Source organism: Pelophylax lessonae (genome assembly GCF_965119305.1).
Source record: "Pelophylax lessonae genome assembly, chromosome: 3".
NCBI lineage: Eukaryota > Metazoa > Chordata > Amphibia > Anura > Ranidae > Pelophylax > Pelophylax lessonae.
Genome location: NC_138770.1, coordinates 514,261,754 through 514,288,777, shown reverse-complemented (window position 1 = coordinate 514,288,777; position 27,024 = coordinate 514,261,754). Strand labels below are relative to the sequence as shown.

At 43.3% G+C, this 27,024-nt stretch overlaps 1 protein-coding gene across 14 annotated transcripts in view; it reads left to right on the top strand.

The window, feature by feature from the left end:
• AKAP12 (A-kinase anchoring protein 12) overlaps positions 1-27,024 on the top strand; it is a 220,449-nt gene that overhangs the window by 149,933 nt on the left and 43,492 nt on the right. For all 14 annotated transcript variants that reach the window (XM_082251603.1, XM_082251609.1, XM_082251597.1 and 11 more), the window contains exon 2: positions 9,222-9,345. In XM_082251603.1, coding sequence (XP_082107729.1) covers positions 9,222-9,345 — 124 coding nt within the window. The remainder of the gene's footprint in view (positions 1-9,221; positions 9,346-27,024) is intronic.

Below are 27,024 nucleotides of genomic sequence, written 5' to 3'. Positions count from 1 at the left end.
CCCCCCCCCCCCCCCCCCCACACACACACACACACACACACACACACTCTCCTCATTGGCTCACTGGCTGTGATTGATAGTAGTAGCCAATGGCTCCTGCTGCTGTGTGAGCCAATGAGGAGATAATGACCTGGGAGAACAGACTGCTCTTTTGCACATCACTGATATGAGGCTCAGGTAAGTATAGGGGGGGGGGGGGGGGGAAACTGCACCCAGAAAGTTTTTTACCTTAATGCAAAGAATGCACAAAGGAAAAAACCTTCTGCCTTTAGACCCACTTTAACCACTTAAGCCCCGGAAGATTTTACCCACTTCCTGACCAGGGCCTACTTTGCGATTGGGGCACTGCGTGATTTTAACAGGCAATTGAGCGGTCGTGCGACGCTGTACCCAAACAAATTTGATGTCCTTTCTTTTGGTGGTATTTGATCACCTGTGCGATATTTTGATCATGCGCTATAAACAAAAAAAGATCAACAATTTTGCAAAAATAACAATATTTTTCAAATTTTTTTATATGAAATTCCCCCCCAAAAAATGTAAAAATCAAAATTTTACATTTTAGGCCAATTTAATTTCTGCTACATATGTTTGGTAAAAAAAATCGCAATAAGCATATTTTGATTGGTTTGCACAAAAGTTATTGCGTTTACTAACTAAGGGAAAGATTTTTGTCATTTTTATTGTTTTTTTTTTAACGAGTAATGGTGGCGATCTGCGATTTTTTTTGCGGAACTGCGACATTGCGGCGGACAGATCGGACCCTTGACTGACATTTTTGACACTTTTGGGGTTACAGAGTGACATTACTACAGTAATCAGTGCTATACATATGCACTGTTACTGTAAAAATGACACTGGCAGGGAAGGGGTTAACTTTATTGGAGAGGGAGGGGTTAAGTGTGTCCCAAGGGGCGTGATTCTAACTGTGATTGGATGTGGCTGTGTGTGTAACAGCAGAGATCAACGGTCCTACATAGCAGGACCGTATGATCTGTGCTTTTACACAGGGGAGATTGACAGGCGGCTTTGTTTACATTAGCCGCCTGCCTTTCTCCCGGTGTAACCGGCGATTGCGAGTGACCGTCGGACATCGGGTCCGCCGGTCACTCGTGCAGGGGGGTCCGTGAGTGAGCGGCAGCGGGAGCGTGCCTCTGGCGGCGCGCGCTTGCTCCCTAGAGCCTCACAGGCAAGCGACGTAGTTCTACGTCACTTTGCCTGTGAGGAGCTGACCGCCGCAGTAAATAGTCGTGCGGCGGTCGGCAAGCGGTTAAATACATCCCAAAGCCTGTACTAAAACTCCCAGGGATGGCATCATTTTGTCCTGGCCTGTTGATAATACATTGCTAGAAGACTCCTAGCCATTCAATCCCTCTTGCATGCGCTCTCTCATCCTTGTTGTTGTAGCTGTGAGCTCAGTGATGCTGCATGTGTGGGTTTGAGAGTTTGCTCCTGCGATGATGGCGTGAGCAGTAATGGCTGGGAGTATCTTAGCAACATCCTAGCTAAAAGGCAGAATGGGATGATGCAATCTCTGCCAATATTGTGGCCAGGCTTCAGGAAGTACATAAATGGCCTACACCTATAGCAAGGTCATTATCTAACTTTAGTCAGAACTGCACAGTTTTCTTTTATCTGCAAACACCCCGTTAATGCATGGGCAGTTTTTTTGGTAAAGGTGAACTAATCCTTTACATTTTTAAAGCTTATACTGTATGTCCTTTCTGTCAATTTGCAGTTTTCCCCATTGTGCATGTCTGCTGTAGCTAGGTGTTTTACTAACCACTGCATGTCTAGGGACAGCTTAGGCAAAGTGCTTTGTGAAGCTTCCTCCTCAGTGAAGGTGTGCTTACTAAAGTCAGTGATTCCTCTAAAGACTTGTACTCATGAACCAAAATCTCCTGACAATACATTGTGAGCACTGACAGTGGCATACATGTGGCACTACAAATCTTTATTATTTTCAATAAAGGAGTAAAGGATTGGGACCTGATTCAGATTAGCCCTACACATAGCTATTTGTGATCGATTTATGTAAAAGCAATCACAAACTATTGATTCATCATTGGATAAAATAGTAAATGACGCAACATGCACAGTATTGATTTGTACTTTCTGTAAGAAAATATCAATCAAAATGACATCCAGTCATAAATGTAAATGATTGATTAAAATCAATAATTGACAATCACTGACCTGTATTATGAGTGGTGTATTTGTTTAGGTGGGCTTATGTGATTGACAAGATTCCACCACAGCTGATGGACGCTGGGGAATCCAAACTAATCAAAGGCTCTCTAAATTGATCAAATATATGGTGTCTGATTTTCAAATGTTCTTTTTTTCAGTCAGATTTGTTGTAACTGGATGATTTATTGAATGGTTGCATGCACATAATACGTGTGTGACTGCCATTAGGGAGATTTCCCAAAAAGCTGGAAAACCTTTCTTTGCAATAATGAGTGGCTCAACCTGTTTGAGGCACTCCTTGTTGCAAATCGCAACTAAATTAGAAAATTATTGACCAGACTACTTAACTGCAGTTACCCAGAAGCATAAGAAGATGTGACTTTTCATGGCCATTTTCCTCAATGTAGATGTCTGGTAAATGGAAAAATGTGTCAAAAATACAACGCAAACAACACATCTTTTTAAGAGCTATCATTTCTAATCATAAGCTGAACAATTTTTCTTAGTTTTTTTGTTATATTTTTTTATTGTACTTATTGTAATTGTGAGGAAATTTTAAAAAATTATACTTCGTTGTTAATTCAAAACTTCCAGTAGCATAAAGTGTATTATTAGATAAATCATTTGTTTTTTCTTTAGTTTTGGCTACTGTAGTACAAGCAGGTTTGTCAGGTTTTTGTTGTTTGCATCCCATATAGAGAGATTCACCCCCTCTATGTATCCTATATGTCACCAGGACTAAAAGTGAGGGACGTTCCAAAATTTTGAGTTGTTACCAGCACAAGGATAGAAAGGAAATCTTCCAACGAGTACAACTGTCTAAGAGAGGATTTCCCTTGATTTTGAGAGATTTCCTCTTACCTCCTGTTGTGTCCAAGAAAAAAAACAAAGTTTTGGCATTAGATGCCAAGATGGAAACAATCCTTTTCTTTTTTATGTAGAAAAACAAAAGCATATTCTTGGTTTTAAACCCTCACATTTACCCAGTTTTACTTGTTTAACTGCTGTCTCCTCTTCTCTAAAACCCTTCAAAGTGATAAAAATCCTTATGTATTTGTGAGCAGTACAAAGAAGGAAGTGAAAAACTGCAGTTATAGCTCTGAGCCACTGTGTGAGAGCTGATTGGAGGAAAAGGACCCCCCCCCCCCCCATTCACATAGGCAGAGGAACGAAGGATCATGCAGAGCTGTATTCTGAATAGACAAGTCCTGTGCTATTCCACCCCTCCCCCCCCCTCAACACAAATTTTTAGCTCATGTTATCTATGTGTTGGAGAATTTGTCTGAAGTGACTCATGCAGATAACAGGGGAACGAAGCACCAGAGAGAAAAGACACTCAAAGCTTTGAAGATAAACAAGTTAACACTACAGATATAGGTGCTTAGCTCAAATTTTATGATTGGGGTTTACACTACTCTAAAGCTTCTTCTGCTTATTTAAAAATAGACAATTGGGAAACCTAGTAATTTAAACTAATTAAATTAATCACTTTTAGAATCAGAGCTCTGGCTATCGTAATAAATATGGCAACAATTTTCATATCTGAACAGTTTTTGGAATAGTTACCATTTTGGTATCCTAACAGGTTGAGGACTTTTTCACAATAAAATCATACTCCAATGAGACTAAAAAAATGTTATGTTCACTTCAGCTACCTTATTGCATGCAGTCTTAAGAAATTGTTCCTTAGTATGTTTTTTGCCTATTTGTAGCATCCCCCATGAGCTCCCAAACCCCTCCCCCCTGGTCCCCACTTTTGTTTGATTTATAATGAACAGTGCACATTTGTTGCAGTCAAATGCACTGCTCTATGCACACTACAAATCCAAATTGACCGTAGTCCCTTGTCCAGCATTTTCTAAACCTTTTAACCCCAGAGGAACCCCTGAAATAATTTTCAGGTTTCAGGGAACCCCAGAAAAGGTTAGTCCATGGAGTTCATTGGGAAAATGCCTCTTACATTGGTGGTGATAAGTGGGAATAATTCCCCCCTTACAGAGTGACACCCTTGCAATCATACTGCTGGCTCTGCCAAGTGGCATTGGACCTAGAACTATGAAGGCACCATCAGATGGTAGGTCAGTTAACCACATCTCAAGGAACCCCTAACAACCTCAGCAGAAACCCTAGGGTTACACCAGTGCTGTATTTTGGCCTAGGCCAACAAGGCCCAGGCCTAGGGCGGCACTTTGCAGGGGGGGCGTCAAAGCCCCCCTCCACCTTAGACTCTATTGGCCACTAGTTGCTAGAGCTGCCTCTCTCACCTACCCCCTCTCTCTCTCTCACACACACACCCCCTCTCTCTCTCTCTCAGCCGCCCATTTTATCTCTCTCTCTCATCCCCCTCTCTCTCTCACCCCCTCTCGCTCTCTCTCTCCCACCCTCTCTCCCTCACATCCCCCTCTCTCTCATCGCCCCCTCTCTCTCACCCCCCTCTCTGTCTCTAATCCCCTCTCTCACCCCCCCTCTCTCTTTATCATCCCCCTCTCTCTCTCATCCCCCCTCTCACCCCCCCTCTCATGAGATCTCGGGGGTTCATGCTGGGACTTGCAGTCCTTCAATTTTGGAGGGAGTCACATCCATTAAAAAGGAAGGAGTGGGGCACATTTACATAGGAGGTGGAGGGGGGCGCCCAATTTTAGTCTTGCCTAGGGGAGCACAAAACTAAAATACACCACTGGGTTACACAGAACCTTGTTTGAGAATATTCCATCTCAGACATGAGGTAAAGAGGGTGTCTACATTTCTACATGCAGTGGTACCACAGAGAACAAATGTAGCCACCCTCTAACAAGAAGTCAGATCATAGCAACAAAAAAATGAATTTGGAGATTTGGGGGAGCCTGAGAGCAGTAGAAGGTGCTTTTCTGAGTTAAGAATACATAATTGAATAAATTGTTTTTTTAAAAAAACCAAAGTTTAGTGTCAATACTTGAAAAATATAGAAATAATTGCAGGAACACCAGGGTGAAAAAATATGATCATCCTCAGCATTGTAGAACCCATAGAACGACCAAGTCTATATTTCAGCCACTATGTTTGAACAATGGAAATGAAGCTAACAGTCTCACAATGGGTTGTAATAATATACAATAGAAGAATACTATGAAAGAAAATGTACATGCAATATTTTAGACATAAATCTGAATAATATACACCTGTAATAACTATGCTAGTTTAATAACCTATGTCTCTGTGCCTCTACTAGAAACATGATGAGGTAGGAAGGTCTGAATTAGGATCATTCCATTGAAGATCAGGTTACTGCTTGCATAGCTAACAATGCACAGATGTATAGTGCAGGTGGAAAGGGACAGCCCAGGTCTAAAGCCTTTATTGAGCTGGTAATCAGCTTTTTCATACATTATGTGTTTAGCCTCGTTGATGTCACTGTCTGCTCGTATTACTGTTTATATACATATCAAGTGATGAACAAAAATGTAATAAGTGAAGGGTTAATTAAAAGCAAAATACAAAATGTAGCAACGCGCAAGCCAGAAGAATAGCTGCTTGTTTGTTTTGCATACAATTCATAGGGTTACCACACCTATCCCTTTAAAAAGAAATACATTGAAATAACAAAGGTTTTGGGGCTAATTAAGGTGAAAGGTAGATTTACTCAAGGCTGTACCTGCATTTGATTCGTGTTTGGGTTTAACCTTTTCTCTGTTACCAATACAAGGCTTACGTTGGCAGCAGCTGTAGCATTCACTTCTTCAGCCTACTGTTGGGTTTCTCGTGGAAGTGATTCCAGACGAAGTGATTCTTTATTGTCTTCTTAACCACTTCAGCTCTGGAAAGTTTTACCTCCTTAATGACCAGGCTATTTTTTGCGATATGGCACTGCGTTGCTTAACTGACAATTGCGCGGTCCTGAGACGCTGTTCTCTAATAAAATTGATGTATTTTTTTCCCACAAATAGAGCTTTCTTTTGGTGGTATTTGATCACCCCTGTGGTTTTTATTTTTTGCGCTATAAACAAAAAAAGACAGACAATTTTGAAAAAAAAAAAAAACAATATTTTTTACTTTCAGCTATAAAACATCCCTAATAAAAAAAATTTAAAAAATCAAATGTTTTCATCAATTTAGGCCAATATGTATTCTGGTACATATATTTATGTACATAGGAAGAAGGCCATTCTGTCAATCTTCTGCATGACCGTGCGTGGCCGGCAGCCGTTGCGGCCGCCGGACCAGCTGATTGGTTCCTGCTGTGTCTAATCACGTGTGCACGCCCCGGAAAACCCCTGCTCAAAATCACGTAACTATAGGTGATTTTGCACAGCCGGTCCGCCCTGCCGCAGTATATATGTGGTGGGCAGTCCAGAAGTGGTTAAAGAGGATCTTCACTCTAGAGAGAAAAAACTAAAAATCAGCAGCTACAAATACTGTAAAAAAGAAAGAATTGGCGGCACTCCAGATGAAGTCAAAATCTAGATTTATTGACTGGACATCCCAACGTGACAATAGTGACAAGGTAGACGCGTTTCACACACTACACTGTGTGCTTAATCATTACTAATACTGTAGCTACTGACTTTTAATAAAAGGAGACTTACCTGTCCAGGAATCCAGCGATGTCCTCACCCAGGCCAGTTCTTCATCGATCTTAGGTTCCCCCGACACCAACTTGTTTACTCTGGAAATCCAGCTGTGACTCTTTGCGGCTTAGTGAATGGTCCTGCGGCCTTCTGGGACCTGTGACATGTCCCAGAAGGCTGCGGGAAAAGAGAGGAGGACCAAATTTCCACTCGGATCGCCTATCTCACCGTTCATGTACATGAGGCCTATATTGGTGGTCAGAGACAGTAAGAACACTCCCCTACACTGGCATAGGGATGAGGCCTATATTGGTGGTCAGAGGCAGTAAAAGAACACCCCCTTACCCTGGTATAGGTGTATATAGATCTGGGAACAAGACATGCTGTTTGGGGAAAAAGCAGCCACAAAGGTGGTTAATTTTAATAAATTAAACTTTCTAACACCTATTTCTATAACAAGGCATGTTTACATGTTCTACTTCTGCTTCAAAGTGGAATTGCAGCTAAGCTGTTTTTAGTTTCGGATAGCGTGTAACAGCCTCTGTCTGTTTTTATTGGTGCATCCCCTGTTGGGGACATTTTCACTTGCTTGCTGTTGTAACATTGAGAAAGGAAATGACAGAAAATCTCTCCAATAAGGGCACACCCTGGCATAAACTCAGACTTTAACCTTTGTCATTGCTATCTAAAAATACATTTTTGATTAAGTCTTAAAATAAACACTAAGTGAATATATAAACACAGTGCTTAAGTCCCCGTTCACACTAGGGCGACCTGTGAGGCGACCTGGTCGCCTCACAGGTCGCCGTAGGTCGCCTCCCATAGGAAAGCTGCGGACCCGTTCTAATAGGAGCGACACAAGTCGCTCCGACTTAGAAAAAGGGTCCGGAGTTTCTTTGGGGCGACCAGCAGGCGACCGCCATAGACTTCAATGTTATGAAGTCCATGGCGGCCGCTCCGAGGTCGCGGCGCGCTGCTCGCACCGCGACCTCGGAGGTCGCGGTGCGAAGTAGCGTCGCCCCTATGTGAACGGGGCCTAAAACAGTGATATTAAAATAATGAATAGCTCAAATAAACCAGTGACTTATATATGCTTAAATAAATAAATAAATAGAAGTGTCCAAAAAATATATATACATATATATAAAAATATATATATATATATGCTATAAAAATTGTATATATAAAAGCAGAAAATTGGAAAATAGTGATTATAAATATATAAAAATATAAAAATTAGTGTCCAAATAAAGTTCCGTGTTTAAAAACACAAATGTCCACTGTGAAAATTCTTTAGTGCGAATGATAAAGGTGCTCCCAAGTGCTTTACAGATGTATTCCACACGTGCTCTTGTACCCCACACATGAATCCACTTACCAGATGGTGTGGACCCCTTAAGGCCTTATGGTCTTGGGGTCTAACAGGCTTTAGGGTAAGTGGATGAGCTTGGTACCTTCAGAGTAGTCTCCCCATAAGAATATGCAAATAAGCATACAAAAGACCAATGGTGCAGTACGTTCGAATAAAGTAAATTTAATTAAACAAAATAACTTTAGGAAATACACTCACATTTCCAAGAGTATAAACAAGCCTTATATTAATAGAATATCCCCAGCGTCTAGTGGATAGTGTTCCTACCATCCTCCTAGATGTGGAAAGCGGCGTGCATTCCAACGCTACTTCCACTTGCGTTCCACTACACCGGAAGTGACGCAATACGTTCGCTGTGAAGACCGGACATAGACGTATATATATATTTATATACAGTATGTACACACATATATAGGCAAATACCCACTTGTGTATAGGATTGTGTAGCAAAAAAAAAGCTGTGAATCAACTGAACATTTCCAAACATAATTTACCTCTAGTAGTGATACACAAATAGTCATACAAAACTATAGCTAATAGCTAAGACATAGTCATCCAAAACTATTTAAAGCAGGCATATTTACCTACAATGTTTATAGAAATGTTTAGATACTGCATCTTGGCATCTATGTGTTCAGGGCAATACATGTACACATTAATCCATAGATATTTATAGGTTTTTTTAAGTAGGAGTTTACAAATCCATTTCACAGTTGTCATTGATCCATTGAGATTATGACTCACTGTGCTTCTGCTAATGTTGATACGGGAAGCATTTGTTTCCTGGCCCTTTTAAACCTGCTGGTTCCCAAACTGGGCTCATTGAGCTCAATGTTATTGTGTCGGCTATTACTGTCACATAAGTCTGCCTATTTATTTTCTCCAGCATTGGGGGCTCATGGAAAAGAGCTGACATCTCCGCTAGTCTAAGTCCAAAGATCTACTACTGGAGTAAAAAATTAAACCTTTTGCTATACATTGAGACCTGTAACCAACTAACATGCCATCACGTCCAACAAGATGCAATAGTTGTTAACACATAAGTAACTGAAATGTTAAATCGGGCTTTTGGACTTCACGAATAGGTGTTACAACATGTTTTTTTCTGTTTTCAGCTTCTACATAAGAATGGAAAAATTGCAATACTTAATGGAACATCTGAAGGAGAAGAGACCGTTGAAGTGATCATACAGGCTGAGGATTTTAATGGGTTTCAGGAGGAAGCGGTAGAAAAAGAGGGTATGTACATGACTTTCTGTAGTTATTTCACCATATTTAAAGTGTTTAAAGGAAAATGGCACTTTAAAAAAAAAAAATATATATATATATATATATGATTGATATATATATATATATATATATATATATATATATATATATATATATATATATATATATATAATATATACTATTGCTGCATAACCCATTTTGTAATTTAATGTAACTGAACATAAACTTTTCATTTGAATTTGCTGTCAGGTGTGAGTTTATAAAACAAAAAATAAAGTGTTGATCCCTTCCATGGTAACAATACAGAACATGCTGAACATCACTTTGTTGGTCTATGCTTTTTTTTTTTTTTTGTTTTCTCAGAACTGTGCACAGAGCTTGAGGTACCATTTCAGGCATCTCTTTCATCAAGAGACTGCGAGATGATACACTGGCCAAGTGTCCAAAAGGGGGCTTGGAGATGCAATACTCTTTACAGCTCTGTACCTGGGATTATAGTAGGCAGACTATCTATAGAACAGAAGCTGAGAATCTGCAGACATGTTTGCCAAAATCCTTGCAAGCACTTGTGTATGATTGAGGAATTGAAAAACAGAAAATGTTTAAAACTTACTCGCAGCAATGAGCCCCTGAACTTACTATAAAATTTGACTGCTTCATGAAAAGAAAGGTACACGTGTGTTGCTTTTGAGTGTACCTTTAAAAAGAATCGCTGGTCTGCGATTGACCAGCTAGAGGAGCAGACCGATTCGGCCGTTCTCCGTCACGCCCAGCTTAATGCCCTCCTACAGAATCACAGCTGGACTCTCAGAGGGCGGAGATTATCACTAGAGCATTAGAGACAGAGAGGGTGCTGCATTTACTGAAGCGGAGTCAGACATTTTTACTAGAGGATTGGCGGAAACTGTGGGCGGATCCAGCCCGGCTGCGCCACCCACCGATTTCACCAGTGTAAGAAAAAAAACCCACCATACGTCACTGATAGTGAAGAAAGAACCCAAATTACCAGTCTATGTGCAAGTGGACCCCAGAAGAGATCCTTAAAGGTTATTACGCCCCTGAAACCGCGCTCCCTACTGAGGGACCACACGGGACCACAGCGGGACACTCTAACAGGAGAGTCAAGGAGTGGAACCTAGAGGAGACCCCCAAAGACCATCTGTACCCCTAAAGCCGCGCTCTCTACTGGGGGAGTCACAGTGGGAAACCCTAGCGGGATACCTTACTGTCACCTGACCCCAAGCGGTCATCTGGTAAGTGGGCTGTGCATGCGGTGGAGGTGGAAGAAATAGCACAATACCACTGAAGTTCACACTAAGTGATTATTGTTTTGCTGCCACCCATATATCACAAAAATTAAGCACAAGAGCACTTTTGCAGCAAATTGGACATTATTTACATTTTTTATACTCATTTTTTATATACATTTTTATATAAATTTTTATATTCACCTTGGACTTTCACCACCATCTATTTATTTATGTATTTATTTATTTATCTCTATATATACATAATTGTTGTATTCATTTATGCACATTGGAGACATGTATATGAATTTTTTATTTATACTTTGATCATAACAACATAGAGTAATCTATATTTTATACTCTTACGTTTTAATTTAACTATTATTTTCACTAGTATTGGAGCGCTGTCCCTATTATATTTACTAATTTCCAACTATATTGTTGTTTCGACAAGCAGCTCATACACATTGTTATTTATTCACATAATTTATTTTATCACGTGAGCACTCATTACTTTAACACTATTATATTATATATTAAATTGATCATATTTTTATCTTTTTTATCCTGTGCGCATCTGCTTAAGTGTTTATACACTTATTTTTATATTTCATGTACACCCTGCCTACATTTATCTTGGCCAGAAGAAAACGTTTTGCGTTTTCCCGTGGCCAGCGGTCAACACATTCCTACTCTAAACGCGATATTAACGCGTTCAGGAGAAGGAGTTTGAAGCTCACCTAACTGCGGAAGCTCCTAAACTCTGCTAAAAGTCTATATGTACGTTGACACTTAGTAATTTATGGAATTGAGCTTAGGAGCTTTGGCAAAAAAACATCAAAAGCTCCTAAACTCAAGTTTAGGAGCTGCTAGTATAGTGAAACTACCCTATTGGTTGACTGGAGGCACCATCTGGTACCTGTAGGTCCTGGTTTCTGCATTTATGGAGTTCTATTACCGCCTGGTAATTCCAAAAAACCCCATGCATGTTCTGGCTTAATAGAAAGTGGAGCATAAGATCTAACTATCACATGCCACAATGAGTGCTACAGTCAGTAGTTCGCAGACTGAATCTCAATAGGTGGTTCTGGATAATTATATTCAGCTGGTGTACTCTTAGTGTTCTGATGAGAAAAGAAGCAGGGTCTGTATCCCTTTAGAACTTGGAAAAATCAGTGAGCCAATCACACAAGCGGGAAATTACATTTCCATGAGCATTCTGTGCACCAACGTTATTCGTACAATGCAATGTAATATGGCATTAGACTAGAATATACTTGTTCTGAAAACAGAAACAAATATGCCACAGGTCTGCTCTGCAAAAACTGTGGAACCCCTGGATATTCTCTGTGGGATTGCATTTAGTGGCACACAGTAGCACGTTTTTTATTCTTTAGAGTGGACCAAAGACCTGCTGAGCATTAATGAGCACTAGAGCGTGAGAAACCTCTGTGCTGGAGGTTACAGTCACCTTCATGCATTACCTATCCTTGTTGTCCTTGTTTTTGGCCTTTGTATTCAATACTATCCACTATAATAGATAGAATAGAATAGAAAATGTTCCAGTCTGCTTGGTAGTCATATTGCCTGTCTGTTCACAGGTTTGTTGTACAGTTGACGGATAAAATGCTTAAAGCGTAACTCCACTTTTGTTGAGAAAAAAACATTCCCCTCTGGGTGATCTCTTTACATTACAAGGATTTTAACAAACGTTGTTGCAGATTCCTACCTTTTGTTATTCTGAAGAAATCTCTGTTTGTTCCTCTGTGCCCCTGTGCTAAGTGGGTCAAATGGGAGTGACCCACACAAGCAGGAAATGATGTTGGAACAACTACAAAACATATTACCTTTATAATTTTAAAATAAAATAAAGACAAACAAAACTGGACTTGCAATGGTATGATAGGCCGTGGCCTTTTATTAACTATATTTAATAACCATATTTTAGTTCAGCCCAGAACCTCGAACTAACCATACATATCAACGTAAAAAATTGTAGTCCAGTCAAAAAACTCGAACTACCCATTTTATACCGACAAAACACAAACCACTCACAATACTGAAAATTCAGGGGAGGGACGAATTTCTTAATCCGCTCCTGTCGACTGAGATTTTGCAGCTGGTACACCTACTTATATAGAGATAACTGTCACCTCAAGGTATCGAAATTATTTAAAAACATCCAATCCTTGAAAAGTATTTTATCTACCAATTAAATTTCAATTTTAACTGACCAATCCTGTCATTTATAATTTGACCAATAACAAACAGTTATAATATAATAATTTTTTTTTTTCTCATGCCACGGCCCCATACATGCATGGCAGGTACCATGACCCGTCATGCATCTCATTCTGGGGGTGTGGTCAGTATACATTCTGTGTACAGAACAGCTCCAGGTAGCCATATTGCACTGCATTTTCAGAAAATTACAACAGCTGCAGATTGAAAAGGAAGGGTAGTTTTTAATAACATTCAAATACAATATGACTTGTGTCGCAATTGTATATGCTATATTGTTTGTTCTTTATTTGCTATTTTTTTCCAACAAAAGTGGAGTTACCCTTTAAGCCAGTTGGTGTTTATACTTACACTTCTTGCTTTAATATTGCCTTCACGGAGAATGAGGGTTGTGGTGTATCTATAGAGTGTCACTGTTCAGTTTAATGTTCCCATATATAATATTTTACCCCAGGCATCAGAAAGTGATACTTAGGAATTAGGATCATATACCAAGCACCCCATAGGAGGGATTTACTACAACTGGTGCACACAGAATCTGGTGCAGCTGTGCACAGTAACCAATCAGCATCTAACTTCAGCTTGTTCACCTAAAGTATAACTAAATGTTTTGGATAGAGTGTGGGGGGATTAGAACACCTATCAGTTTTTATTGCTGTTTTTCCCCTCGTTAAAAAGAGTCACCCTCTCTATTTGTCCTGTTTACCATTATCATTGAAAGTGAAAGTAAAAGAAATCCCAAATTTTTGGTTGCCCCCAGAAAAGTAATAGAGGGGAAATCTTCTAAAGGGGATGTTAGTTCTGTAACCTGGGGGTCCCCAAGGAATTCCCTTAATTTGCAGGGATTTCTTCTCATTTCTTATTTGTTTATTGGATAGGAAGTGAAAAAAAATCTCTTCAATGGGACACAGATGGCGGGAAAAAAAATCTGACAGGGGTTATAACCCTCTCTTGCTTTATCCAAAATGAAAAAAAAAAAAAAGTTTTGTCTATAGTTCCACTTTAGGCTTTGACAATAAAATCTAGAAGCTGATTGGTTACTATGCACAGCTTCACCAGATTCTGTGTGTACCAGCTATAGTAAATCTCCCCCCATGTGTATATGCTTTTGCTGTTTTTTATTCATGAATTCCCCTCAGATGGGCCATATTTCACCCTGCCGTGACTATTCCAATCAGCAGGGAACCTGTAAACAAATCCCGGAGATGAACAGTACGGAAGTCACCTTTGTGACATCCATGTCTGTTCAGTTTTGCCTTAACAGACGCATGTTAGGTCTAGGGCAGGTAGATGTAAACGGACATGCGCCCTTTTACGTCTGACTGCCTTAGACCCTTCGTGCTTCTGTCCAACAATACAGAGGATGCAGACCTTTTTCTTTTTTTTGGACCTAGATGGACTCAAACAAGTGAAACAAATGAAATAATAAACAAAGTGAGTACTGTAAAGCAATGTTTCTCAACCTTTTTTAGCCATAGTACCTTTGAAAACTATACAAAATCTCGATGTACCCCAATCTAAAATGTAAATGTTACTCTACAATGGGAAACCTGATCCTGGGATGATGCACACAACCGTCTTAATGAAATTAACATCAGAAGCCTCCCTTCACATCAGAGTTCCTCTCTCTTGACAGGGTCCCCTCATCCTAGAGTACTCTCATCACATTAGAGCCTCCCAATCACAGTGTCCCCCAATCACTCAGTCCTCCAATCACAGAGCTCCCCAATTCCGTGCTCCTGGCACTCAAAGTCCAAAATGGCGCTCTGGTTGAGAAAAACTGCTTTAAAATCTCAAACAGGCATAATGGAACCAACTAGGTATTTACAAACATTATCACCTGCCTTGCCCTAAACCTCAAACCTGCTAAATATCCAGAGATGTGCTTAAATGTGTGCTACATGGCCTTGGTGCATGGTTTGCTCTTAGCTGCTCTTCAGCTCTTCAAAAAAAAAAATAATAATAATCCATAGACCTGTGAGCTGTCAGGATTGCGTTAGGTCTTGACCGTATTTCTAGGAAGTTGTTTGTGAATGAATAGCAGGAAATAATTGCAGGATGATCAAATTGTGCTCCATCAGTGATGAATCACACTACTCAACATGCTCATAAAAAGGGAGAGGGGACAGGATGGAGAAAGTTGAGATAGAACACACGATGATTGTTTTGAGCAGACCTTGAGGTAAAACCGGATATTTATTATACTTCATGCCTTTTGGTGGAAGTCACCTGTTTAACCCCTTAATCACTGTGTAACTCGGCACTGGCGTCATTCAACAGGGAGATTGGCTAGCTGTTAAGTGCATTTTTTTTTGTAGCGCACTCCTTCCGGTGTTCGGTTGACCTTCCCTGTTCAAGAAAAAAAAAAGACGTGTAATAGTACAAGCCTGTGAAAACAATAGACCTGCGCTTACAGTATTAGGATAATGGATAGAAAAGCAGCTGACACAATTCACTGGTGGCGAATACTGGCATAAAAACATACAAAGGTGCATTTTTAAAAACGAACAGAAAGTAATTGACAGAAAATTCAACAGAAAGAGTCCAATAGGTGTGGGGTCCAAAATAGAAAATCTTGTGAGAGATCCTCCACTGACAGATGAACACACACTGACTCTTACCGTACAGAGTGGACCATTACATACAGTGGTCAAATGCACTTGTTCCATTACTTTCTAATAGCACAAGTCTGCATCTGTTTTGGGGGTTCATGCATGTTCTCTACAAAACTGTAAAAGCCTAGTGGATACTAATAGAATAAGTCATGGAAACAAAAAAAAAAAACCCAAAACAATATATTGCAGCTTACTGGTGCTTAGATGTGTTGGCTGCATTTGTTTGCATTTTTTTTAAGGCTTTTTTGCCTTTGTTTTCACCTGCTAGTAACACATTTCCTGTCCTACAGTGACAACACTCACTGTGACTGTATATATTAAAGCCCCGTACACACGTACCGATCGTCGGCCGAACGATCGGCCGTCTTTTGTCCAGGGCTGTCGTGTCTGTTGAAAAATGCAAAAGACTGCACACAAATTTTGTCGACCAACAACAGCCGACTGCAGAAGTGATGTCATGTGATGGTTAACTTTCCGTGTGTTTTTTCTTCTCTGAGCATGCCCAGTCTTGCAAATCTGCTGATTGTCGGCCGAATTCTGTACTGACTGGCGAACAATCGGCCGTTCTGGTGTCGGCCTACAAAAATTTTAATGCCTGCACAGCAGATTCTGTTCGGCCGAAAATGCGCTGTCGGCTGTCGAAAGCATCATACTAACAAGCCTACAATCGGCCGATCGGTCGTCGGCCGAATCTTTACGGCCGACGATCGGTACGCGTGTACGAGGCATTAGAAGCAGCCTTGTCACCCTGAGACAGGACTACGAACACCTTCTCTTCTCCATAACATTAAAGCGGAGTTCCGGGCACAAAAACAATTTTTTTTTTGTGCCCCTCCGCTAGGTAGACCTCACCTGAAAAGGAATTGGATAGTTATTTTTATTTTTTTTGTTTACTCACCTTTTTATTGAAGATCGTAAATACTCACCTCTGACTGCTTCCTCCCTCGGAGCCGCGGCTCACCCCGTCACTTCCTGCCTCGCTATGATTCCTGGGAGCTGAACGTCACAGCTCCCAGGAATCAATGCGACGGCACCGGCCCCGCTCGTCATTTCCGGGCGCCGGAAGTGACGAGAGGGGCCGGTGCGGCGCATTCTGGGACAAGAAGACGCGGAAGAAGACAGAGAAGAGGACCGCGCCGGCTTCAGCTGCCCACAACAGAGATGGAAATGCTGTGGAAGAAATTTTATAAGTAAGTATTTCTTCTAAAAGGTAAGTGCGAACCGGGACAGATCAGAGGCTAGCCATTGTGGAATGTGCTAGCCCTGACTGTCCCGGGGGTATGTTCAGTAAAAAATCATTTCTGTGCCCGGAACTCCGCTTTAAGCCTGGGCTGACACTATTGCTATGTGGGAACCAGTGCAATTCTAGTGCATCCCCCCCCCCCCCCCCCCCTGGGCAGTCATGGGATCTGATTCTAGTGTGAGAAAAAAGAGGTTCCTGCAGCATTTTTATACGAATGCAAAGTGGGTTCAGCCATACAAACTGTATGGCTGAATTTGCATCACACAGACATTGCATGTGATCTGCACAGCAATGCGGTGCGAATCACATGCGATGTCTATGTTCGCAATAGTGTGAATCTAGGCTAAGTGTGTGGTGGGGTTATGATGTTCTCAGAGATAGATAAGCACAGTATACACTGATAAGGCCTCATGCACACTGGGTTTAAAAAAAATGCTTTTACAGGCATTTGGCCTTTTTTTCAGCCTTTAAAAACACCTCTAAATAAGCTTGTGCATCCATGCAAGCATAATCATTTACAGGCATATTAGAGGAGGAGCGCTCACAAGCTGCCAAAGGTGCATTCACAAGTAGGGATGATCGAACGGTTCGGGTCGACCATCGGTTCGACCCGAACATTGGATGTTCGATATTCGGCCGAATACCGAACTTTTTGCGGCAAAAGTTCGGTATTCGGCCACCAGAACCGCCCAAAATGCACTGGGACAGGAACTGGGCTTTAAAAGCCCGTGATTGGCCCAGAAACGTCTGCAAAAGCCAATGAGGGGGCAGGAGTCTCCTAGGAACGTGATTGGAGTGACTACGGGGACCAGAGGCCAATCAGGAGTGAATACGCCCCACACTATATAAGATGGCCCCGCCTAACCCCTAGCACAGTTATCCAGAGCCTGTTGAAGAGAGTTGAAGCAGTTCTGTCTGACTCCTGCTTGCTACACTACATTTCCTACATATCGAGTGGTTCTAAAGCTCCATATAGCAGAATTGTATTTAGCTTACAGCCAGTGTAGTTAGATACAGCGATTGTGCTGGTTCTTAGAGTTAAAAAAAAAAAAATAAAAACTTAAGGGACAGTGTCAGTCTTCTGCTGTATGGAGCTTTCTATTTAGTGGAAAGGGATATCTAGTGTAGTTAGGGAACTTTGTACTACATTAGTTAGATTTGAAAATTTAGTTTCTGTAGGGAAAGTGTGAGGGTTCTGTTTAGTGAGCACGTGGCACAGTGCTGCTGTATCACAGCAGGTATACGTGCTTGCTAGGCAGCAAAATACAGTGACAACTTAACGCCTGTTGTTCAAAGCGTTAGGTGCACTGTACAAAAGCCTTTGCAACTGTGCGTGACACGCAACTGCTGTGCTGTATCCAGCGACAACTGTGGGTCGCATAGCAGTGTGCGTTTTTCACCGCACACAGTTGCCAACGCATCAGTGACAACCTAACGCCTGTTGTTCAAAGCGTTAGGTCCACTGTGCAAAAGGCTTTGCTACTGTGCGTGAACCGCAACTGCTGTGCTGTATCCAGCGACAACTGTGGGTCGCATAGCAGTGTGCGTTTTTCACCGCACACAGTTGCCAACGCATCAGTGACAACTTAACGCCTGTTGTTCAAAGCGTTAGGTGCACTGTACAAAAGCCTTTGCAACTGTGCGTGACACGCAACTGCTGTGCTGTATCCAGCGACAACTGTGGGTCGCATAGCAGTGTGCGTTTTTCACCGCACACAGTTGCCAACGCATCAGTGACAACCTAACGCCTGTTGTTCAAAGCGTTAGGTCCACTGTGCAAAAGGCTTTGCTACTGTGCGTGAACCGCAACTGCTGTGCTGTATCCAGCGACAACTGTGGGTCGCATAGCAGTGTGCGTTTTTCACCGCACACAGTTGCCAACGCATCAGTGACAACCTAACGCCTGTTGTTCAAAGCGTTAGGTCCACTGTGCAAAAGGCTTTGCTACTGTGCGTGAACCGCAACTGCTGTGCTGTATCCAGCGACAACTGTGGGTCGCATAGCAGTGTGCGTTTTTCACCGCACACAGTTGCCAACGCATCAGTGACAACTTAACGCCTGTTGTTCAAAGCGTTAGGTGCACTGTACAAAAGCCTTTGCAACTGTGCGTGACACGCAACTGCTGTGCTGTATCCAGCGACAACTGTGGGTCGCATAGCAGTGTGCGTTTTTCACCGCACACAGTTGCCAACGCATCAGTGACAACCTAACGCCTGTTGTTCAAAGCGTTAGGTCCACTGTGCAAAAGGCTTTGCTACTGTGCGTGAACCGCAACTGCTGTGCTGTATCCAGCGACAACTGTGGGTCGCATAGCAGTGTGCGTTTTTCACCGCACACAGTTGCCAACGCATCAGTGACAAATATGCCTGGTAGACCAAGAAAAGGCATACGTGGCCCTGCTGCGGAAAGGGGCACAGCTTCTAGGGTGTCTAGAGGCAGGGGTGGACGTGGTGGTCAGTCCTCAGCCAGGCCACCATTTGGATTGTTCTCCGGCAGTGGCCAAGCTATACGTCCACAGTATGTACAGGAGGTGGTGGACTATATGAACAAACCCTCATCATCGGCATCATCTGCAACTACAGTGACCCAGGCAGAGAAAAGTGGTCAGTCTTCTGCAGTTGTCAGAACAAATACAGATGAGTCCATGTCCACCTCATGTCCTCCCTTAGACCCAATTTCAGACATGGCAGAGGAGTCAGCTGAGCTGTTTGACCACAGTGTCGGCCATCTACTCCAGCCTGATGCTCAGTCCTTTATGGAGTCTGATGTTGGGTCTGAGTTTGAGGAGGAGGCAGAGCAAACAAGAGGGGAGAGCAGACGGCCCGCTCCATCTAAGGCCGCACCTGTTGTCTCCCAGGCCAGGCCTGATGCTCAGTCTTTGATAGAATCAGATGTTGGGTCTGAGGTTGAGGAGGAGGCAGAGCAAACAAGAGGGGAGAGCAGACGGCCCGCTCCATCTAAGGCCGCACCTGTTGTCTCCCAGGCCAGGCCTGATGCTCAGTCTTTGATGGAGTCAGATGTTGGGTCTGAGGTTGAGGAGGAGGCAGAGCAAGCAAGAGGGGAGAGCAGACGGCCTACTCCATCTAAGGCCGCACCTGTTGTCTCCCGGGCCACTATACACACCTCATCTTGCTGGGCCTTTTTTGAGACATCCCATGCAGATAAAACAGTTGCGATCTGCAAGATTTGTAAGAAGGGTATAAAACGTGGCAAAAATGTCAACCACCTGGGTACAAGCTGCCTAAACAGGCATTTGACAACCCACCACTCGGCCCGTTGGCAGGAGCATTTAAAGAACCCACAAAAGGGCCAAAGATTGGTCAGTCGGCCTCCTAGTTCTCCTCGCGCTCCTCCTCATGCTCCATCTGCTCCACCTGCTCCACCTGCACATCAGTCTGTTCCTGGCCCTGCTATAGTCACTCGTCACCTGTTGGCAGCCTCCACTGGCAGGGATGATGATATAGCAGGCAGTGTCGCATCTACCTCCAGCACACCACCAGCTGTATCATCTAGACGCCAAATTTCGATTCCACACATGCTGGAACGAAAAAAAATGTATACTCCCCGCCACCCACATGCCCAGCGTCTAAACAGTAGTTTGGCTAAACTACTGGCTCTGCAACTATTACCATTTAACCTGGTAGAGTCTGCTCCCTTCCGTGACTTCGCAAAATGTGCAGTTCCACAGTGGCAGGTGCCAAGTCGGCATTACTTTTCCCGTAAGGCCCTGCCATCCCTATACCAACATGTGGAAGGCAATGTAGTGTCATCCCTGGCCAAGTCAGTCAGCCGTAAGATACACTTGACGGCTGACACTTGGTCAAGCAAACATGGGCAGGGACGGTACATTTCTGTCACTGCTCACTGGGTGACACTGCTTGCCAGTGGAAGGGATTGTAGCCAGGGCTCGGTGCTGCAGCCAGTGTTGCCCCCACGTCTGCAAACAGCTGGTGGTGTCGCTGATCCGGGTAGATCGATCACTTCTACCCCCTCCTGCTCCTCCTCCTCTACCTCCTCCATGCCCTCCTCTGCAGAATGGTCCTTTGAATATGATGAGATACCACGTAAACGTTCAAAGGGCTATTCTATGTCTCAGGCCAAAAGGTGTCACGCAGTGCTGCAGCTTGTGTGTCTAGGGGACAGGCAGCACACTGCCCCTCAGATTCTTGGGGCTCTGCAGGCACAGGCCCAGAGGTGGTTGACACCACGCCAGCTGCAGCCAGGGATGGTGGTTACTGATAATGGGTCAAACCTCCTGGCCGCCCTTCGTCAGGGAAAGTTAACCCATGTGCCATGCCTGGCGCATGTCCTGAATCTCGTGGTACAGCGGTTTTTGAACTCGTACCCGGGAATGCAGGATGTGCTAAGGATGGCAAGAAGGGTGTGCAGTCACTTCAGGCGGTCGTACAGTGCCACTGCACGTTTGGCCGAAGTGCAGCGCGAGTTTCACCTGCCGGTACACCGCCTCATCTGTGACATGCCCACCCGCTGGAACTCCACCTTGGCTATGCTGCAGCGCCTGTACACGCAGCAGAGGGCCCTCAATGAATACCTATGCGAGTACGGCACCAGCACTGGCTCTGCGCGCCTGGGCTTCTTTTCACCACGGCAGTGGCTTTTGATTAAGGATGCATGCGCTGTCCTCTCGCCATTTGAGGAGGCCACAAGGATGGTCAGCCGGGACAGCGCATGCATCAGTGACACCCTACCGGTACTGTTTTTGTTGGAGCACACTCTGCGTGGCATTATGGACAGGGCACTGGAGGCAGAGCAGCAGGAGGAAGAGGAGGACTTCCTTGCCTCTCAAGGCCCCCTTTATCCTGAGAATCCTGACCCCATTATGCCTAGCTCCCAGAGGCCCGAGCAGGATCCAGGGGTGGAAGAGGAGGAGGAGGACGATTCTGCGGGAACTTTTGCAAGGTTTGAGGAGGAGGAGGAGGAAGACATGCGGCAATCTGCAAGGCCTAGTTTGACTCCCTCGGGACACTTTGGAGTAGTACGTGGCTGGGAGGAGGAGGAGCCCGTTGAAGATAATGTCGTTATGAGTGACCCCGAGGAGTCAGCTTCTCAGGCCTTCGCTAATTTGCGACGCATGGGAAACATCATGCTCCAGAGCCTGCGAAAGGACCCCAGAATCAAGGCCATTAAAGAGACTAACCACTATTGGTTGGCCACCCTACTTGACCCCCGGTACAAGTGTAAAGTCTCGGAGCTTTTCCCATCCACCCATAGAGTCCACAGGATCAAATCCCTTGAGGACAGTCTCAAGAGGAATCTGGTGAACATGTTCCCCGACTCCCGTAGGGTGCAGGGGCGGGGACAACCTACCATGGATTCTACTGGTGGTCACGAGAGGAGCGTTGGAGAAGGCGTGCGGTTGACGGATGCCTTTCGGTCTTTTTTTAGTCCTCACCGCCCAGGCCTCTCAGCTGCCACATCGCATCGACAGCGTCTGCATCACATGGTGGACGATTACGTGAGGGCACAAAGTGACACAGAGGGCTTTTCATGTGACGAATCCGATCCACTGGCATACTGGGTCTTAAGATTAGACCACTGGCCAGAACTGGCCCAGTATGCCATGGAGTTGTTGGCCTGCCCTGCTTCCAGTGTCCTATCGGAACGGGCATTCAGCGCAGCAGGAGGATTCGTCACAGACCATCGAACTAGACTCTCCACCGACTCAGTCGACCGTTTGACATTCATTAAGATGAATCAGTCGTGGATATCAAGCTTTGATGCACCTGATGCAGACCTTGTAGACTAGGCTATCGTTGTGATGTGGCAGTTGAGCCTCAGTTTAAGCCTGGACCATGGTGCCACCCTCAAACCCTCCTCTCATTCTCTTTACGTTCACAGAACCTCATTTTGGTTATGACAAAAACGACAATGTTTGCGCACCTGTTCCACAGGTGCACACCTTTACAATTTTTGGGCCTCCTTCAACACCAGCTCTTTGGGGTTAAGGTGGGGAGGCTATGCTAAAACAAAAACGACAATGTTTGCGCACCTGTTCCACAGGTGCACACCTTTACAATTTTTGGGCCTCCTTCAACACCAGCTCTTTGGGGTTAAGGTGGGGAGGCTATGCTAAAACAAAAACGACAATGTTTGCGCACCTGTTCCACAGGTGCACACCTTTACAATTTTTGGGCCTCCTTCAACACCAGCTCTTTGGGGTTAAGGTGGGGAGGCTATGCTAAAACAAAAACGACAATGTTTGCGCACCTGTTCCACAGGTGCACACCTTTACAATTTTTGGGCCTCCTTCAACGCCAGCTCTTTGGGGTTAAGGTGGGGAGGCTATGCTAAAACAAAAACGACAATGTTTGCGCACCTGTTCCACAGGTGCACACCTTTACAATTTTTGGGCCTCCTTCAACACCAGCTCTTTGGGGTTAAGGTGGGGAGGCTATGCTAAACAAAAACGACAATGTTTGCGCACCTGTTCCACAGGTGCACACCTTTACAATTTTTGGGCCTCCTTCAACACCAGCTCTTTGGGGTTAAGGTGGGGAGGCTATGCTAAACAAAAACTACCATGTTTGCGAACCTGTTCCACAGGTGCACACCTTTACAATTTTTGGGCCTCCTTCAACACCAGCTCTTTGGGGTTAAGGTGGGGAGGCTATGCTAAAACAAAAACTACCATGTTTGCGAACCTGTTCCACAGGTGCACACCTTTACAATTTTTGGGCCTCCTTCAACACCAGCTCTTTGGGGTTAAGGTGGGGAGGCTATGCTAAAACAAAAACGACAATGTTTGCGCACCTGTTCCACAGGTGCACACCTTTACAATTTTTGGGCCTCCTTCAACACCAGCTCTTTGGGGTTAAGGTGGGGAGGCTATGCTAAACAAAAACTACCATGTTTGCGAACCTGTTCCACAGGTGCACACCTTTACAATTTTTGGGCCTCCTTCAACACCAGCTCTTTGGGGTTAAGGTGGGGAGGCTATGCTAAACAAAAACTACCATGTTTGCGAACCTGTTCCACAGGTGCACACCTTTACAATTTTTGGGCCTCCTTCAACACCAGCTCTTTGGGGTTAAGGTGGGGAGGCTATGCTAAACAAAAACTACCATGTTTGCGAACCTGTTCCACAGGTGCACACCTTTACAATTTTTGGGCCTCCTTCAACACCAGCTCTTTGGGGTTAAGGTGGGGAGGCTATGCTAAACAAAAACTACCATGTTTGCGAACCTGTTCCACAGGTGCACACCTTTACAATTTTTGGGCCTCCTTCAACACCAGCTCTTTGGGGTTAAGGTGGGGAGGCTATGCTAAACAAAAACTACCATGTTTGCGAACCTGTTCCACAGGTGCACACCTTTACAATTTTTGGGCCTCCTTCAAAGCCAGCTCTTTGGGGTTATGGTGGGGAGGCTCCGCCAACACCAAAACTACCATGTTTGCGCACCTGTTCCACAGGTGCACACCTTCATAATTTTTACGCCTTCTTCAACACCAGCTCTTTGGGCTTACAGTGGTATGGCTCCGCCAACACCCAAACAACAATTTTTGCGCACCTGTCACACAGATGCATATCATTGTAATTTTTTTCCTTACAAAGGCAATTATTGCTTTCATTACCAGCACTTTCATAGGGATATGGTGTCAAGGCATCGTCCGCACCACCAAATGCCCAATTTTTAAGCATCCTTTACTTCTATTCAAAGTCAAGAGACAACAGTATTCATCCAAAACATCTCTAATCTTGTTCACTCTGCACTACATTGTGGCCCCTACCCCTAACCCTCAATGTATCCGTGCATATATGTCTGTTTCTTGTGAGATTTCAAGTTAAAGTGCACCAAACACCATTTTACATGAAATAAAGTGCAATTACATACATCTTTGGACTTCTTGAAACATTTGGTAATAAAAGCCCCATTGTGGAAATACACCCGTTAATTATATGCACATTTAAAGAGACAGCACCTTTTTCCAAAAAAACCTCTAATCTTGTTCCCAGTGCACTGCATTATGTCCCCATCATACACATTGGCTGAGCCGTTGATTAGGAGCAAAAGAAAGGTGCGGTTAAGCAAAAAAGTCATTTTTGAAGGTTTGGTATGCTGTAATTCTGGTTCTGGACATGCTACAGAGCTGAAACTTCACAGGTACAACTTTTAGACCCCCCAGACACTAAATCCAAAGTAATCTCTTTTTTTTTTTTTTTTTTTTTTTTTTCAATAATTGGCTATCTATCAAAAACGACAATTTTTAAGAACTTTTTTTTGTGTGATTAATAGTCCCTGGGGCATGACCCAGAACCCTAGGCACTTTTTAGGGGCATTTATTGGGTTTTAGGGCTTAAAAATGGTGTTTTTTGATTACAGAAGTTCGGGTCCCATTGATTTCAATGGGGTTCTGAAATCCGAACCGAACTTTCGTGAAGTTCGGGTGTTCTGGTCGAACCGAACTTTTCAAAAGTTCGATCATCCCTATCACAAGCCAAAGGTGCATCCAGGAGAGGAGCTGAAATGCATACAAAATGCTGAATGTGCCCAAACGTGTGTAAATGCTTCTAACCCCGCTTATACATTAGACACGTCTAGCGTTTGAGTGTTAATTCATTCCAATATACAGGAAATAAATTACATTCTGGCCAAAAAAATTCATTAAGGCTCAAATGCTGGACGCTCAAAAATGCACCTAAATGTGCGTGCTATACACAGTGTTTTTTAAGCAACTTTTCTCCTGCCAGGGGTTCTGGCATTCAGAGATGCCCACTGTGTCTGTGGTCTAAGGGGGTTTATTTACTAAAGGCAAATAGACAGTGCACTTTGCATTGCAAAGGGCAGTTGCTCCAGAGCTTAGTAAATGAGGTACAGAATAAAGGTAAAGCTTTACTTTGCAAAGAGTACCCAATCACGTGCAAGGAAAATAAAAATATATATAAAACAGCATTTTTGCTTGCACATGATTGCATGATGGAAATTAGCAGAACTTCTGCTCATTTACTTAGCATCTGGAGCAATTGCACTTGCAGAGTGCACAGTCTATTTGCCTTTGGTGAATGAAGAGTGTGGCAGAGAGCACAAGAAAGGCATTAGCTGAGAAGGTCTCTGGCAGGATCAACCTGCATTTTATGTACTTATTGAACAGATATAACAACATGTTTTCAATGGTATATTAACCAGACCAAAACAGACCACATTAGAGAAGTTGATTGTTAGGGTTTACACACCCTTCAGATGAAAGCATATTGGTCTACATTTATTGTTCATGGGCACATGGTAAGAGGGGCAGGGGTGGTACTCTGTGTGAACAGTAGCAGCTGTCAGATTTGTACTTATCTGAAGGGTTGCATGTGAATAGAGCCTCTGACCACACTAACTGCAACCAGGGTTGGTGTTTCTGCAGAGCTAATTGCCAAATTATATGTATTGTATATTATATTCTTACGTCCAGAGGCTACATTGAACAACCTCTGAATGTGGCAAACTATCCTCATCTCTTAGCCCATGTGAATGTAGCCCACATTTTCATGCATTTTGAAAGTGATTCAGCAACTTTTGCCATTACTGTTGATGTGGCTGGACGTTATGGCATGATCTGCTTTTCAGAGGACCTCTTCCTCTGAAGCTCAATAAGATATGAAGAGGGAAGGAAGGATCACAGCCAGACACCTCTGTTGTCATCTTATCCTGAGGAAAACAATAGGAATGGTGGCCACAGACAATAATAAGATTTGCAAGCACAGTTGGAGACCTTTTCTGGAACCTTGTGGATTCACATACATATGTGGGATGTCTGAACATGTTTATTCTGTGGGATTGGGATTGGGAAAAGAGAGCACACCTCTGGTGCCAGCCTATTTCATTGGAAAATATTGATTGGACAGGGTATTTTACACACCCTCTAAATCAACGTTCATCAAGTCATTGAATGTACTGGAGAATTTTCACACAAATATTTGTATGAAAGTTCATTCAAAAATCGACTACTGTATGGCCAACTTAAGTGGGGTACACACTATAAGAAAATCTCGGGCGAACGATTGTCCGGTTTTCCTCGTTGTTTCACAGCAAATCGGAACCGATGAAAGAATTTTCTTAAGAAAATTTGTACGAAAATTCTCGTACGACAAAGGCTTTTTTGTTGTTTATTGTTTCTGATCATGCGTAGTCTTTCTTTTCTGATTTTTCTTGTACAAAAATCGTACGAAAACGGTACACATTAAACGAAAATCGTTAGTTTTTTCCCGTACGAGAAAAATTTTGAAGTTTGTCCCTTCCAGAATTTTCGTAAGAAAATTCTGAATCGTCTGTAGAAAATTCTGTACACACTATTCGAAAATCATATGAAAATTCTTTGGACGAACATTTTCTTATAG